The sequence below is a fragment of the Aquila chrysaetos genome, chromosome 5, assembly GCF_900496995.4.
Source record: "Aquila chrysaetos chrysaetos chromosome 5, bAquChr1.4, whole genome shotgun sequence".
NCBI classification, from domain to species: Eukaryota; Metazoa; Chordata; class Aves; order Accipitriformes; family Accipitridae; genus Aquila; species Aquila chrysaetos.
In genome coordinates, this window is record NC_044008.1 from 12057297 (window position 1) to 12075453 (window position 18157).

General features: G+C 41.3%; 1 protein-coding gene across 2 annotated transcripts in view; it reads left to right on the top strand.

Annotated features, from left to right (window-relative positions):
• Nucleotides 1-3614, top strand: part of SEMA3C (semaphorin 3C) — a 123573-nt gene extending 119959 nt beyond the window's left edge. For both annotated transcript variants that reach the window (XM_030015335.2, XM_030015336.2), the window contains exon 18: nt 815-3614. In XM_030015335.2, the coding sequence (XP_029871195.1) occupies nt 815-1228 (414 nt within the window). In that variant the 3' untranslated portion in view covers nt 1229-3614. The remainder of the gene's footprint in view (nt 1-814) is intronic.
• The last annotated feature ends 14543 nt before the right edge of the window (nt 3615-18157 follow it).

Here is an 18157-nt window from a genome sequence, read left to right on the forward strand (position 1 = left end):
ATACCAGCACTGGTATTCTTTCACAATGGGTTAAATTAGCAATTTCTACACTTCACAGCTGATATGCAAAGGCACGTGTGCACAATCATTTAAGATCAGATGATAACTCAACAAGCTGCAGTAGCTTCCTTCCTTCAGATGATGTGACCATCTCCTGGGATTGTCCAGAGTCTGAAGCCAGAAAGGAAATAGGAGAGTTGAGATATTGCTCTTGGTTTCCAGTGAGCCAAGTCCCAGCTGAGGTCACTGTGATGAGAACTTCTACACCAGGCTATAGACTCCGCAGTGCAGCTAGAGTTCTTCAGAAGTTAGCCCCGGGAACCTGCTCAAAGTCAAAACATTTAACCAGAAGCCACCTTGTGTTCAATGACAGATCAACCCCAATTTTGCGCCTTTCTTCCATCTAGACTCGGCAGCAGTCTCTGATGCTGGAAGGGACATTCTCAGGGGTGTAGCCCTGGCAAATAAAAGTTCATTTCCTCAGTTCTGCTATTTGAACATTATGAAAACTCTTCTTTCAGGTAGTCTTCAGATTTGCATCTTTGTCTTCATCCTGATCCAATCTATTGTAACATAACAAATAAAAATATTGAAGTCCTTTTCTTTAGCGACACTTACCTACCTTGAGGTAAGTTCTCTCCTAACAATAGCAATAGCAGTGGTCTCTGGGAGATACGATAAAGCAAAACACAGTACCTTTATGAAACCCGTTAAGAAAGAAAGAGGTGTTCGAAGTGAGATTTACCAAGAGGTCCAAGACTCTGTTGTTCCATAACATTCCCTAAAACATTCCTTCTGTCGTTTTGCCCTTTAGGTCAAGCTGAATGAGAGGATCATAGCTACTGAGCAAGGACTCCTCATTCGCTCTGTCCAAGACAGCGACCGGGGGCTTTACCACTGCATCGCAACAGAGAACAGCTTCAAGCAGACCTTGGCAAAGATCAATTTCAAAGTGTTGGATTCAGAGATGGTGGCCTTCATGACTGACAAGTGGTCCCCTTGGACCTGGGCCAGCTCGGTGCGAGCGCTGCAGTTCCACCCAAAGGACTTTGTGGGAGCTTTCAGCCACTCAGAAATGCAGATGATTAACCAGTACTGCAAAGACAGTAGACAGCAAGGTCAGCAGAGGGAAGAATCCCAGAAGATGAGAGGGGACTACAGCAAACTAAAGGCCCTTATCAATAGCAGGAAAAGTAGAAACAGAAGGAATCAATTACCTGGATCTTAATTTTATTTTGTAGTAATAGATATCTTTGTCCTCACTATAGGGGGCTTATATTTGTCTATTGAGAACAAATTTGAGCAAATCTGATAAAAATTTAAATAAAAATCCAACAAGCCTCAGAAAAGATCCGTCTCCCAATAAAATGCAGTGTAACTTAACTAAAGAAAATAATTGAGAGCATTTTCTTTCCTAGATGCTTGCTGACACTAGGTTGGGCTCTGTCCTAGAAGCAAAGCGGGGTATTCATCTTAAACCAGATTCACCTTTAACATGTCAGTATTTAATTACAGCTGAATAGAAATTTTTACAAAATCAATGCATTATCTTGCAACTCTGGAACTGTACCAACCAGACTGGTGGTGAAAGAATCTGGGCTAAGATGCATGCTCAGAGTAGGATGGTACTAAGATTTCCTTGCACTGCATTTAAGAACATGAGTTTATTCTTGTTTACTGTTCAATATTGAGTTTACAGCTTTCACTCATTGTTCAAATCATGTGAATGCATGCTGATAGGAAGCAAGTATAGTAGAAATGTTTCATTCATTCAGAGGTCAAATGAAGGAATGAGTAGAAGAAAAAAAAATTATATACTTTATCAGAGGAAACACTGATTATTGTGCATAGTATGAGTTGTAATAAATTAATGAGTTCTGGAATGTAACTTAAAATATCTCTGCTCATATTGATTTTTATTAAAATAGGGTGTCCTATAACACTACATAGCTTTATAAGTGGCACAAAGGTAACATGAAAATGTTCAGTATACATACAATTTTGAAAAACACCTAAGTGACTTAGGTATTTTAGCTATTTTTCAAAGAATTACACTCCAGTTTTTTTCAAAGGACAGAATGTGGGTATACTGTATAGTGTTTACTCAGAAATGAAAAACGTAAGTTATCTTTAATCTGTTTCATGATTCAATTGGAGCTGGTCTACAATGTGGAAACAAGTCATGAGTGTCTTTGAAAATTTTAAAACATTATTTTTTCAACTGTTTTCTCGAAGTTACAAATATTTTAACTAGAAGTTTTTAATTAAGCCATTTCCATTTTCCAGTCTTTGTACCCTTTTTCATTTCAATGTTATTTTCATAATTTCCTCTTATTTTCCATTTTCTGCTGAAAAGAAGATCAGGGAAAAAAAAAAAGAAAAAAAAAAGAATGAGGGAAAAATAAAACTGAAAAATGGGTTTGGGTCAAAAACCAAAAAGTATAACAACTTGAGAGGCATGTTTAAACAGAAATATTTTTGTTTAAGAAGCAGCTGTCAAGTCTAATGAAGTATGTTTAGTTGAAAACTGAGTAAATGTGCATCAAGCCATCCTGGGAAAAACTATCACTTTTTTTTTTTTTTTTTTGAGCAACACTAGTGCCAAAAAACAGGGACAAATCTTCCTCATTTTACTGTGTAAGAGTGTTCCGAAAGCCACTGAGTCTGTTCAAAGGAGATAGATAACAGGTATTAAAAATGTATGAGTACCTTAGAAAAATTGTGGTTTATTCCACGATATTTTATGATAGTATACAAAAATATAAAGTAGTGTTCAGCTCAAAACTGAGCTATGTTAAGCTCAAAAAAAAAAAAAAAGATGGTAAATTTCTGGAAAGAAAATTGATTGAAAATAATTACTGAACCCAAAGAAGATAAGAAAAAATATTTTTTAGACGTTGCTAGTTCCAGCCAGTAGCAGATGGATACTGTATTTTAAAACATAGTTTTAAACATTTTAATGGGTCTTTGTTGAAACACTTGGGCATTATTTTGATTCTGCTTCTGTTGGAATATGCTGGGAGTAACTCTCCAGGGCGTAGAACACATCTGGGTTTGTGCCAGTGTGAATTAAGATGTAGTGCAGTGGAGGTGACTCTGGTATTTACCTGATATCAGTTAGATGTGTCACTTTATCACCACCTGATGCAGAATAGCTGGGAAATAGGCCCTGATTGATCAAACCACTTAAACACTGTCTCGTAAGTCCCTTTGACGCTGGTGGGAGCTCTTTGAATTTAGTTTGTGTGCTTACTGCTTGCTTCAAAGGGGATGGCAATGCCAGCCTGCTCATATATTGCCATCTAGTTAAGTGCTTTCCTTAATCAAGGCCTGAATGCATATTTCTGCAAGATGTAGCCACTGGTATCTAAGGTTCTTCTGGTGGAAATCATTGGGAAACTTTCTCTGTGACTTCAGTGAGCTTGGATCTGGCCCCAAGAGCTGGCAAAGCAGACTCTGGAGAAAAAAAAGGAAAATGAGATGGGTAAGGCAAAACAAGTATTTTATTTTTTTTTTTCCCCAGCTGACTTTCAGTGCAGCAAACTACTTTTTTTTTTTTTCTGAGGATGACTGACTTCTGAAGTGTGTAAGTGACAAACCAAAAATCGAGTGCCACAAAATAGAACTACCTCCTGGAATGACATTAGTGCATATACTCTGTATGCTGCCATGCTCTTCCTATTTTCCCAGCAGATTCACTGCAGAGTTTGTGTGATATTAATGTCTATTGTGAGGATCATAATTGCTTCCAGATGGAATAGTGATTAATAGGTATTTAAGGGTACAATTTACCCTTTAAGTGGTTAGGTATAGTGATATTTTAATAGGCCCCCATTAGGCCTCAGAAATTATAGTTACACTGTTTTCTAATAGAATATTGGCAATAAGGGATTCCGTTAAAACAATCAGCATAGTTCAGAGTTTCATATGATTATAAAATAATATTTTTAAAGCTGCTTCATATACCATTATTATGGTATGACTGTTTAAGGGATTATACTTAAACTAACATTTTCCTGCTGCATGAAAACTTCAGCATATATATAATAAGCTTCTGTCAGTGCGTAACTGGTCCAAGCTTCCATGCTTTAGCAGCCTTCCCCTGTGTATAGAGTAGTCAGGAGCCAGATGCTCAGCTGGTATAAACTAATGTAACTTCCTTGCTGTCCATTTAGCTACTGTGGTTTATATCAGCTGAGGGTTTGGACTTAAATGTACAGAATAGACAAACTGCAATTTTTATGTGTTTAAAGTAGCCCCTCTACTGTAGGTAACACCAAAACTTAAGACTGTAATATTGTTTGTGCTATTTAATACTTCCTATTTTAAGGATTACTAAATAATGTACATAATTTTTTTCCTTAAAAAATACAAAAGCAAAATGACTTCTAGGCATAACTTCACCAAATGTAAAGATATGTTCTCTGCTAAGAACTTCACCATGTACTGATATTTTTTTGGCTATTTTTATTTTGTGTAGTTTGTAAAGTTTGCTGAAATCTTGACCTAACAATGTGTTCTTTGCAATTGTTGTTACTGTAGATATGCGTGTTTTATTAAGAAGATCTTGTTTTTAAAAGTGTAGGTATGTGTACAAGTTCCTAGCATGATGAAACTGTCATTACAGTGAATATGCATTATATAGTGTGTAAGAAAGAACAAAATGTAGTTTAACATAGTGCTATTTAATTGAATATCTAAAATACTATTTGCCTGACAAAATAAAGTGTGTTGCAACAACTTAAAAATTTGTTGTTTTCCCCTTTATAGATGTGTGTTAAAAATAAGGAACTTGATTTTTTTATCTGAAAAGCAATCCCGTAGACTTTCTTAAACAAGTCCAGAAAACCACTCACAGTGTCAGGTATGGCAGCTGATCAATTCTGAGCACTGCTCTATGCTGAACACTCAGTCACGGAGGTTTCCAGGAGTACACGAAGAGTCAGAGATGAATTCTTTCAGAAATTATCCCTTATAAAGACCTTGCATTTAAGCAGGTTAACATTTATTCATTATATTCATTGTAAAAAAAAAAACGAAAAGAAAAGAAAAATTGGTTTTCTACTAGAAGTATAAAGTCAATCAGAAATATCTGACTAAAAAAGGGGAGTGAAGTGTAAATGCTTTCTGCTTTTATTTCACTGGGGAAAAAAACACAAAAACCTCCAAACAAACAAAAAAACAGGTGCATTCTGTGAAATCCTGCCGATGAAACGAATTGTGGTGTTCAGCTTTTTCTTTCAGCTGGGACTCAGCATTCTCCAAGCAGCTCTGCAGAGGGGGCAGGCTGGGGGGGCTGCGCCGCAGGGAGCCGCAGCTCTCTCCCGTTTCCTGGCTTGTACTTGAGTGAAATAACTGCATGACACCTATAGTATTCTCCTTTTTCCTGCATCTATCATCCAAGCAGTGTTATTACTGCTCTTCTTATCATCTGTTTTTCCAGATGGGTTTTAACAAGAAAGCATAGGGCCTCCTCAGTTCTTTGGGATAATAATTAAAAATTAAATGTCACAAATACTGACCTTCACAACAAGGTTCTGGATCGTTAAACCTGGATTTTGATTTCCCAGATAGATAGGTTCCTGCAAGGCTTTATGAGGTGTGAGTGGGTAAGATTACCTCACTCCAGGATTTCCGTACTGGCTGGTTCTTAGATATGCTGATACTGGATAGTTACCTGCTCAGCACTCAGGCCAGTTCGGGTCGGAAGCTGAGGTTTCGAGCACTCCCACATGCTGTAGGAAATGTTTGGATTAGGCTCCAAAAAAGCTGGGCATTTACAGAGTTTACACGCTGAGAAACCTTTCCCAGATCTGATCCTGTCTTTATATCCTGCTCAGTTGTCTTTTGCTGATCTTCTCCCCCTTCCCTTTTTTTCCCCCTCCTGCAGGGTTGCAGCATGGTTCAACACTTATTGCTTTGATTCCTTAGCTCCGAGCAGTGGCAAAACGAGACAGGGGACTTCTCCAGACATCAGGTGTGAGATCTTCAAAGATCTGAGCTTTCTCCTTTGTCTTTCAAATGTCTGTTGGAATTTTTTTTTTTTTTTTTCCATCTGGGAGCTACTGCTTTTGCTAAGGTCTCTCTTCTGGTGACAAAACCTTTCTAAGGTCTCCCTTCAAATGAAAGCGGGGTGCAAACCCCACATACTTATACAGTCTGTTGTGATGTGTGTGCCCATGCAGGATCCCTGCGGGACAGAGCAGTGTCAAGTGCAGCCTCCTCTATGCAGCCACAGAAGCCCAGAGGGAACCAGTGAAAAATGCTGCCTGCACAGGAGGCACCACTAACAACAGGCTGGCTCCCAATGCTACAGGATGATTTTTGCCTCTGGAATTAATTGTTGCCTCCAGAATTAAGTCAGCAGATGTAATTCTGTGGGGCAGGCCATAAAAGCAGGTTGAGACATTGCGGCTTTTGCCTAAATCAATTGCCTAGGTCTCAGGAGACCAATACTTCTTTATCCTTTGCACTGCAGCTGGCTTGCGAAGCCCTTCTCATGCACCCCGACACGGTCTGGGGAGAAGTGACTTCGTGTGATATGAGCCCAAGTAAAACTACACACACTCACCAGCAGGTTCCAGATACATACATGCGTACATACAACTACCTGCATACAGAGGAGCTTTCCCCATACAGTATTTGCTGATCCATTTAGCTATCTTTAACATTAATGTATGTCCTTTTCTGTTTCAACATAGGCAGAATCAGACCTCATGGTCCCAAGACATCAATAGCTTGTGGGTAGAGCAGCTACCATCTCTGAGAGCATTTTAAAAGACAAGTAATTGGTTGACAAAAGCCCTTTCTTCTAATCACTCCCCTTCCTAACTTACCTTCTTCTGCACTATCTCAACAAGAATTTCCTTTTAGCATCAGGAGACAAGCAGAGTGTAAGAAATAAAAAATGTGCTGTCATTTAACTTGTCTAATCTAAACTAAAGACTGAGATTTAAAGATGCTTTGGCATTCTGAACACTCCAAGATGCAAATTCAACACAGCTGGCTCAGCAGTCAACAAATAATTACTTTACAGTGATAGACTGTCCTGTATCCCAGGACTCATTATTGGATTCTATATACAGCTTTACAAAGCAAACAGCATTTGTGTATTCTTAGCAATGTATCAGCTTCATTACTCCTGATTCGAATGCCAGCCTTATAAACGAACCCAAATGTTTGCTGAGCTCCACATTCAAGACAGTTTAGGCCAAGGGATTTCAAAATATTCAACATTTTAAAAAGCCCTAGAACTTTTTTCAAAGGATTTTAGAGAAAGCAAATTAAAAAAATGGCCAGTATTGTTGTGCATGAGAAATGAGAGTAAATAAGGACTGTTTTCTAGCTGAGCAACTTGTATAGCAACATGTAGCATGGGGAAAAGAGTAAGCAAAAATGTATCTACTTAACCTTAGGCTCACAACTTGTTTGGATAGTTGTTGTTCCTTGGCTCTTTGCAGTAGTTCTTTTTTCAGTATTGTTCCTTGGCTCTTTGCAGTAGTTCTTTTTTCAGTATCTTCTCTCTCTGTCTCCATTTCAAAGGTCTCTAAGAGACATAGGATTTATACTTGCTTTCAAGTTGACATCTTAGGAAGTTATGTCCAGGGCATCCTTTCAGGCCTTTTATCTAATAAGACCTCAGTAAAAATAGTATTACATATAGTATCATCTGTGATATCTACCTAAATCCTTTCAGCAATTGATACAATATTTGGAAAAAAACTTGCAAGATTTTTAAGACTTTGCTCAAAATGACAGGCAGAGAGGAACAGGACCCCAGAAAAAAACAGCAATGCAACATGCCATGGTCCTTATGTGAACACTGTGAATATTGACTTGCTACTACATGTTGTTATACGATGGAAAAATATGTTCTTTCGTCCTTGCAGGTCCAATTCTCCCATAGTCAAAGCTCACCAAGATTAATATCCTTTCACTGGTCACAACAAGGACTCAATGGAGTCCTTTCAAGAGCTTTTATGCCCCCCTCAATTTTCATTAAAAATTCAACCACTTCCTCTTTCAAAAGCTCTTCTTCCTTTAGGGTTCTACTCTTCCTATTCTGTATGGACTCTTCTTTTTTCCCTTTCCTTTCCTCAGCTGAGCTCAGGCTAGTAGTCCCAGAGGGGCTACTTTAATTTAGCTTTACAAACCCCGTTCATTCCAATACTCTGAAATATATTATCTATTATAATCTTCAAAAGGTGCCACACATTATTGGCTTCATCAAGCTTGTCTGCTTTGTAGTGTCAGTTAACAAACAAAATATAAAGAAGTACTTCCAAGATATTTGTAGCCTTTGAGCTTAAGAACAAACATCAGAACCAGACTACTTAGTTGAATATATATATTCACACTCAAAAGTCATTTAGGTAGTATTTTGTTCTGTTTTTTCAGCACTGTATTCATATTGCAGACTATTCTTTATTTCATGCTTGACAATACAAGTACCCTAGCTCAAGGATTTTGTTTTGAGGAACTTGAGGTAAAGTAAAGGATGGAGAGAAAGAATATCAATAGATGATATTATACAGATCTATTTGTCAGATTGCCAGTCACAAATACATTCAGTTAAATTACCTGTAGGAGAAATTATCTTGTAACTCAGAAAGGTCAATAATCAAAAGAATTAGGCCAAGCTATCCAAATCAATGAGCACAAAAAAATGTTCCTAAGACATTTCTTTGGGGGAAAAGATCAAAGGCCTTTGCCATGGAAGGGAAAGATCACCTTTATCATCACAGCAACAAATCCAGATGCCTCCTTCACATATATGGAACAAAAGGAGCTCAGAAATTTTCTCCCCTTTCAAAGATTTCTGAGGACTAGAAAGATTTATGATATTTACCTACATATGAATTTGTCCTATGTATGGATCTGTCCTGTGCTGTGTCCTCCACCTAGAGATGTCTGGAGCTGTCTACCAGGAAATGGTTAAAGCACATAACAATATGCCTGGTAGATTATCCAGGGCTCCAGAAGTAGGGAATAATGTTTGCTTCCATTTGGTAACCACCTGGCCCTTTGGAGCATGCTAGTTGTCTCCCGGCACGGGGGCTGTTGTGGTGCGGTATACACTGGCCAAGGAGCCCTAAATGGAGTTAGAGACGGTTCATTTTCTAGTGTTGCTGGAGACCAGTTAGAGATTAACAAAGAAAGAATTGCCTTGCCAGTTTATTTGTTCCTGTCAAGAAGGCAAGCTGTTATTTTGAAAGGAGCTAATGACACGACGGCGAAAACCATATAAGCTGAACAGAAACTTCCCCTGCATCCTCCAGCCAACTGTAAAGTCAGCCAGCAGAAATCTTGGAAATGGTACAAGTCTTCCTGCATTGAGAGCACTCAGGTTTGGATGCCAAGAATAAATCTCACTCTGAGGGAAACCTCTGAAGTAACTGCTGTTGTCTGAGCTGTTACTGGCTGTGAAGGCAGAGCTGAGTGTGGCAAACAGTGTCATGCCATACCAGATGCCGCGTCCCCCTGGCCCCATTTACACCAGATTTTGCCTTACTTGTCAGTGAGGGAGAGCAGGAGATGATGCAGTCCCTCTTCCTTTGCCTCACACTGGCAACTCTGGGCCTCTCCTTTGGTTCACTCCAGCTACTCTGTGCTGTCCCAGAAAGCTGAAACAGTCATAAACACCATTTAACTGGTTGATTAAGTCAGTTCACAGCTGCTTTTCATCACCAGAATTTTGCAAAGCAACAACTGGATCTAGGCCATTATTTTAACTCCCTTTACCAGGACAAAGCACTAAGGTGCACAAAGACAGCTTTGGGACTTAGCGGCACCCTGAAGAAGGATACAGCACTGGGAAGGTTGGTGCAATAACCAGGAAAGCTCTGATTTGCAAATAATGCTTGGTAGTGACCTCTTTCAGCTGCAAGGTGGGAGAATAGTTTCTGTAATGCTTTCTGCATGCTGCACACCTGTCTTTCTCTAAACAAGACAGTCCTTAAGATACATCATACCTTGAACTTGAAATTTAGCTACTGGAAAAGAGCAGGAAATATATAATTCATGAAAGAACCAGAATTTAAGTCAAGACAGTTCATGCTAAAATACCCTGAGTCTTGTGCAAATGTCATAAACTCCTTGGCTAACACATGCATCATCTAGCAATTCCCATCCCCAGATCCCAGGAAAGATCCAGCAAGTATTTACTTGAAGACGTATTAAATTGCAGTCCAGTCCAATGTACTCCTTTCCTCAGTTCCTTAAGGCAGGCTTCTAGTGAAAACTCCTACTGACATTAGTTACTCAGCTTGGATGAGTGAGGGCTGAATGAGGCCTGTGGGATTTGGCTTTCTGAGAATCATGCTCAGCCTTCTTTTTCCTGTGTCCAGGGTCTTCTGCATTTGAAATCTTTCTCACCACCTGATCGTGGGTGCTCTATATCCTCTCTTCATAAATTCATTCCAAGTCACTGAGAAGAACACTTATTTTCTGTTATTTATTTTAGGTTACTATGGCCATAGTAACCATATACAATGTCAGGATATCACAAACACACAGCAATGAGAAATTATTCAGAAGGTATATTTAAAAAAAATAAATAACCAGAGAAAAATGGGCTCAGTAGTATTAAGAAAAAATCAAAACCAAAATCAGAATTAAATAAACCCCTACAGGTTCTGGCGTTATGCAGTAAAAGAGAAATTAAAATGTACCCCACTGTTGATTTTATTTGACAGATGTCAGTCATAACTGTGACAATTTTATTCCTCTCCATCATCTCCATGCCTCGAACCACTCAGAAACCCAAATAACTGGATTATTTCCTCCACACCGAGTAATAAGTAAGATAGCTAAAGAGTTTCTTCACTGGAGGTTCTCTCTTGTAGGAAGAACCACATTTTTTCAGGAGTGAATGCAGCCTTGAACCAAACTGGGAGACATGCATGACTTTTCAACCTTGGCTGTTCCTGGAACCGTGCTGTTTAGTCCACCATCTATACCAACACCGATAATTGCCAGTTTGATGAATTGTGACACTCGGGGCCTGTTTGTTGACTTGAAGTTGCCTTTGAAGTTGGCTAGATGGTGCTAGAATACGCTTCTGCGTTACATTAATGAGCATATGGCTCGTATTCTCCTTACTGTTGATCAGAGAGTACTTAAAACTTGGGTTTACAGTGTGCCTCCACACTTAAAACCTGTAAAATGAGTCAGTTCTAGAGTCCAACCCTGGACCAGAAACTATTAACAGTGCCCCTTTAACTGAATACTGAGTTGATTTTAAGGATAGAAATTTTTAAAAAAGTAAATTCTAAAAATCCCTTCCATTGCCATAGGGTACAGCTGCTTGGCTGGTGCTTTGTATCTCTGAAGATTATTTTGTCTTCCTTAATATAGGAATTTGTACCAGTTGTGCAGTTTAATTTTCCTTGCTGCCACAACTTGACCCTTGGTCTCCCTAGCTGTCTTTGCAGGGTGGTTCTGTGTTTTTCTTTGTTTGTTTGTTTGTAACTCACTTGGGTCCACTGACTCGAAGAAACATGTGACGTAATTAATACGGGAAAACTGCAGAGACAGTTGAACACAGCCTGAATTTATATTTTCATTTGGCTGGTCAAAAAATTGGTTGCAATTCAAAATGAATGTGTCATCCCAGATCTCACACTCTGTTCTGTGGACAGCTACTCACGCACAGTAACAGCTGAAATGAAAATGTAAGTCTCAGAGGATATTTAACCTCCAATATTTTCAACTTCTCTTATCACCACTGACCCCAAATTGCATACTGGCCTTTTCACAAAGATAAAAAAAGGGTTTGAACTGCTGAAAAATGAGCTATAGCAAATAAACGCAATGTGTACCAATACGGTCCTCATATTCTGCTTGTAAGCAAACAGTTGCTAGTATTCTGTAACTAGTCTTGGGAAGATGAGTTGGACCTTTGCTGATATGTGCTAGCTGACTGCTGTAAAGTCTGCAGGAGCAGCATGCCTACCACCACACAGCGGCTTTCAGCAACACGAGAAAGCTGATCACAGTTCAGCCATTGCTGTGAATGTGGTTGCATGTTTGCAAAATAGCAGGCAGCTCCCTTTTCCCTCTAATTTGAAAACTGAAGAAACAAAGCGGTGTTTTTTTTGCAGTCCATGTGCTGGAGAAAACACAAAAAAGAAGAGAACTGTTACAGAGAAAACACTTTTCTGTTAAGGTAAATATTGATGCAGCTGTTTATTGCCCTATCTACTGAGATAAACAATACCTCTATAAGGTCAGAGGGCTTTCACATAAACATTAACACACTTTCTGGAGGAGTAAGTTTCGAATTATTGCAGAAGGACCTGTCACATGAATGCAGAACTCATTGATTTATTCATGTAGGATTTGCTGCTGTCAGTCCTCCCTTTTGAGCAAGAGAGATGTTGAGCAAGCCTCAGGCCACAATGTTGGGCTGCTCCATGTAGTAGGAGCTAGATGGAGGCTCTGGGCTGGATTTTCAGTGCAATCTGTACAAAAGGGAGGCTTCAGTGCTCAAAGTGAGTGCTCAGAGTGCTGGTTTCTCTGCCAGGTGACAGTCCTGAGCACTGTGTTATTGAGGTTTGTGAGATTTCTTTTCTCCTTTCTTCTCTTTGCCATGCAAAGCCAGCCAACCTCAGCAAGAAAGATTTAGATACCCCTGCCTAAGATGCAACGAGGGACATGATAGCCTCAAGTTGGTTGAGAGAAGTAGATTAAAATCTCTTCTGGTTGGGGAAGGATTGGCATTTGCGTTAGCCCCGTGACATGTGACTGAAAAGGGAGGAGGGGAGGAGGCTTTCTCTGGATGTGTTTACCTGGGGTTGCACATAGTCTGAGAACAATCATAGGCTCATGCTTTGTAATTGGAATAATATCTGCTGTGGAAATCCTCAAAACTCCCAAGAGCTTTGGTAACTGGTGTGCTCACATGTGGGCAGATGAAGCTTAGCTGACTGTGGTCAGGAAGTGTCACTTAGTGCTGGGCAGCCCTAAACACAACAAATATCATGAGGGGAGGCATTCATGTGAGCTACTACTTTCAATTCCTCAGTCAAATGGTTAGAAAAAAGCTTTTGTCATTTGTGGTATATCTCATCACAAGTCTTAAGCTTAGAGGAATCATGACTCACAAGTGCCTCTTTTTGTCCATTAACTATAAAGAAGGTGTAATGTGGGGTGCAATACCTATGGTAAGGACACATAACACTGGGTGAGATAAGCATCAGCATAGCTGCCTCCTGGGGTGACTGAAGAGTTGGGAGCTGGAAGGAAGTAAGAGTAGTAACACCAAGACCATGGATCAGCTGAAAGAATTCATACATGCCAGTTCACTCAGGGGCGTGCACTGGGACATGAGCACAATGAGTGCCCTGGGTTCAGTCCCCTCTTCCCTCATCTTTGGACGAAAGGTAACATAACTCTAACTGAAGAGTATCAACCTCCTCCGTATTGCACTGTAACAGCACATAAAGGCCCCAGGCCAGAGCAGTAGTCCTTTGCTCTTGGCCCTGTTCAAATACATAAATGACGGCCTCCATCTAGGTCCACAAAGCAGATAAGAGGCAGAAGGAGTCACAGGGCGGGACAGTTGAAAGGCTGCAGTGAGGACTGAGTTGCTTGACTCTGGTGGATATACCTGGATGATCATTAACCTCTCTATGCTGCTGGGGAGCTGCTTCCAGGAACTGCCTCCTCCACCTTTTCCAGCTTCCAGACCACTACAAGCTGAAGAGATGTACAGCCTTATGTCCTTTCTGACAGAGTAACTCAGACTGCCCAGCACACCTCTATGACCATAGCAACCTACCTGATCCAACTTGATTTTAAATTATCTAATTTAACGGTAGGAAATGGCCTTTGGCCTTATGCCTCTGCTTTTAAAGGGATTGCTTCAGCTCCAATCATTATATTTATGCATGAACCACCCACTTTGATATGGAAATTGTTGCAGCCCAAGAGAATTTCATTACATAATTAGGGAGGAGGGTATATAATGTCATTTGCTATAACTGGATCTACAGAACCAATCAATAAGTGACCATATGTGCATGAGCCAGAAGCATTTCAATACCCTTAGCATCCCTGTGAAAAAGACAATGCAAGAGGGAGCTCCCTTATCTGTGACACAATCTTGTGGTCTCAGGCATATTTTCATTGCTTAAAAGAATTGCACGAGCCATACTGTCATATCAAACTGCATAAAGCTGGCAGATTTATCGTCTGCCTGGAAAAGCATGGCAACCAAAGAGCTTTGCAGTTCCAAGCCAAGGGCTTGACAAGCACTGTAAGAATAAAACCTGCTTTATATCAGAGCTTTCATAATTGGGCCATGTTTTGCATTTATATTCCAAGTTTGCTACTCTTAAAGGTCAGTTTTGTTCTGAGTCTGAAAGAAATTAATGGTATTAAGTGCTAAAGCAGCTGTAAATACAGCTTTCTAGCTTTTTTTTATTTTATTTTTTTCCTCCTGTTCTGTTGGCTAAAACCCTAAACAGCTGGTGTTTGCTAGATTGCATTCTTAGGGTGAAGAGTTTGTCCTACACACACAGAATGTGTTCATTCCTCAGGAATCAAGTGACCACACCAGAGCTAAACAATGTGTAAAGCATACAATTTATTTTGGACTATGATTTCTCCAGATGCTGAAAGCTGGTACATTTATTAACTTTTGCCTATAAACCACTGATTTTCAGTAGAAAAATGCATACAAGAATGAGTAAAAACTTTTACTAAGAGGTGTTATTTGGAACTTCGCTAAATACTTGCTGTTTGCATACCTTCTGGTTTGCAACACTCAACCTCTGAACACAGAAACAAGACAAAGCAGACAAGTTTTTATTTGCAAGACACCTTTCATTAAGGCAAAGTGTCTCAAACCGACACTGACTGCACTCATGAAAAAATTTCTATCGAATTTGTGGGAGCTGGGTTGGGCTACCTATTCAAAGACAGACCAGGTCACCATTTGCAGTATGTCACGCATGGTTTGCAATCCAAACCTGTGCTATTCAAATGGCATCCATTATACTCTAGCTTTGGGTTATAGTTACCAGTTGCTCTTTTGGTTAGGTGGGTATTGGTAGGCCTCATGATCGATCACCCTGGGGTCATATTTTCAGGGCTCTTTACAACCAGAGCAACCTGAGCCTTGGGCCCAAGGGTAGCTGACTAACTATTATTTAAGACCCACTGAAATTAATAGGAGTAAGCAGCTCTTCAATAATCAGATCTCTTTGAACATTTGGGTTTTAAATGCCCTGTACGTGAAGGTTTAAGCTCTGGAAGACAGGACTGCTGCCTGAGGGAAGTGCAGGTCTGAGGCCCAACTGTGACCACCAAGAGCTGGGACTGTGGCCTGGAAAATGAGTAAAGCGTTTTTATCCTTTGATACCACAGTTATTAAAATGCCTCAATCCTGCCAAGAAATCCGTGACTCTTTTCAAATCTTTTTCCTAATCCTGTAAAGCTCAGAAGTCAATGGCACCTGAAAATGGCTGTGCCCTTCCCCAAAGGAGGGCCAGGCCCCGTCAGACTGCTGGCTGCCCGGCCTCAGGCTCTGCAGCTCTCTGACTGACATGTTGCCCCGTGCTCTGACCAAATTAATCACTAGAGTAAAACACTAATACCCCATGTGGAAAAGCCCTGGACACACATTTTTTGCACTGAATATCATGGTTTAAGCGAAGCTGGCAACAAAGCACCATGCGGCTGCTCGCTCACTCCTCCATCTTGCTGGGATGAGGAGAAAATATAACGAAAAGCTCATGGGTCGAGACTAGGACAGGGAGGGATCACTCACCAACTATGGTCATGGGCAAAAACCAGACTCAACTTGGGGAAAGAAACAAAGTCAATTTAAGTTACTACTAATCAAATCAAAACAGGATAATGGGAAGTAAAACCAAATCTTAAAAAGACCTTCCCCCCACCCCTCCCTTCTTCCCGGCTCAACTCCACTCCCAATTTTCTCTCCCTCCTCCCCTCCAGCGGCGCAGGGGGACGGGGAATGGGGGTTGGGGTCAGCTCGCCACACGCTGTCTCTGCCGCTCCGTCCTCCTCACTCCTCCCCTGCTCCACCGTGGGGTCCCTCCCATGGGAAACAGTCCTCCGTGAACTTCTCCAACATGAGTCCTTCCTACAGGCTGCAGTCCTTCACAAACTGCTCCAGCGTGGGTCCTTTCTGTGGGCTGCAGTCCTTCAGGCACAGGCTGCTCGAGCACAGGCTTCCCCACGGAGCCGTGGCCATCTTGGGGGGGCATCCACCCCCTGCTCCGGCGTGGGCTCCTCTCTCCCCGGGCTGCAGGTGGGCATCTGCTCCCCCGCTCCCCTCCGCGGGCCGGGGGGGACAGCCTGCCGCCTGGTCTCCCCGCGGGCTGCGGGGGCAGCCCCTCCTGCCCGCCTTCCTCCCTGACCTCGGTACCCGCAGAGGGGCTCCTCTCCCATCCCACTCCTCTCTCTGCTGCAGGTTCCCCTTCTTAACTCTGCTCTCCCACAGGGGCTACCACCGTCGCTGGCGGGCTTGGCCTGGGCCAGAGGCGGGTCCCACTCGGAGCCGGGGAAGCTTCCAGCAGCTCCTCACAGGAGCCGGCCCTGCGGCCCCTCCGCCGCTACCAAAACCTGCCACACAAACCCAAAACACTGAAGCATGGACTTCTTCAAGCAAAAGGGCTGGCAGGTACTTAGAGACATTATCAGTCTTGTATATAAGGCTGAGTCACACAGAAAAAAAAGTTATAGTATGTCCAAGACATGTTTGTACGTCTTTTCCCCTATTACATTCACCATCATTTTGTTGAGTTATGACGGTGAAGTTGGTCAAGAGTGTGGGGCCGCACCCAGCTGAAGGGCCATGGTACGTGTTATCTTCACAGGTGCATTTCTGTTGCCTCATTGCCAGTGATCTGATTTTACCGCCCTGAGTTTCAGGTTTCGGGGGTTTCAGGTACAGTTGTGCACGGAGTTGGAAAACAGTTGTTATCAAAGCAATGGGTGGTTTTCAAGGCAGAAGAAATGGGTGAGCAGGGTGTGATGTAGTATACAATGTCATGGGTGTGTTCGCAGATGATGTAATGGAGAGCCTTATCAGGTGGTGCAATTTTACTTTTTGTTCTTATTTATGTGGGTATGTGGTAATAATGTCATGTGTGCAGCAACTGTCTGCTTCACAGTACGGCTTTCTGCATGTTTACTAGTTGTCAATGCCTGTCTGGAGGAACCATCAGCAGCCACTGCTGAGGGCTGGAGGAAGCAGACCGATGGGGACAGAAGTAGCAAAAGGCAATATTTTAGATATCAGCAGCTGTGTGTGCTCCCTGGCGAGTCAGCAGCTGGAGATAAATTCATGCGACGGCAGCTGCCTATGAAGTCTTCTTTGGCAAAGCCAGTAATGGAGAAAGTTTAATATACATTTCATGTTTGTCATTTTAACACGCCTCTGCCACCTACTCAGACGTGGAAATGCTCACCCTGCCCTTCAGGCACTCAGTGTGAAGGCTAAGTCTTCAGCATGGATGCCAAGCTACCATGCGCCGAGCTTCAGTCAGGTAAGACTTGCTGCAAAGCTCATTTGCAGAGCTAATTTGGATAATGGGTACAAATTTCTAAACCATTTTAAACGCAACAACACAAAAGCCTTCATCATGGTACCAGCTCCCTGCAGGATCATCTCCGTGCCAAGTTCAGTTTGTATGGGTAAAGCTATTTAAAACTCATTTTTCTTCAGCAAAAGGCAGGTAAGCCAAAAAATAATTTCAGTCAGGAGCCAAAGGTAGAGGCTTCTTGTTTAAAATGTATGAAAAGACCAATGTGGTAATTATATATATTAAAAGGTCATAAGAGAAATTATATACTAAATTACTGTAAAATTTAGGATTAAATCCTCATAGTAAAATTGTTACCAGAAAATTCCATAACATACAGTGACGATTGGACACACTTCCAATATCCTCCTCATACCAGACGTAGGCCACTCAACTGAAACCATATCTTCAGGACATCCACGCATGCATGTTGCAAATAGAAACAGGGAGCGAAACTTGAAAAAGCCCAGTGTTTGGCACCTTCTCTGTTTAGCAACACAGATAACTTTTGATGTAACATCTTGATCCTAATTTCTCTGAGGAATAACTTAAAAGTCTAGTTCTGACTCTCTGTCCATATAATTCAAGCTGTTTGATTTTGAAAA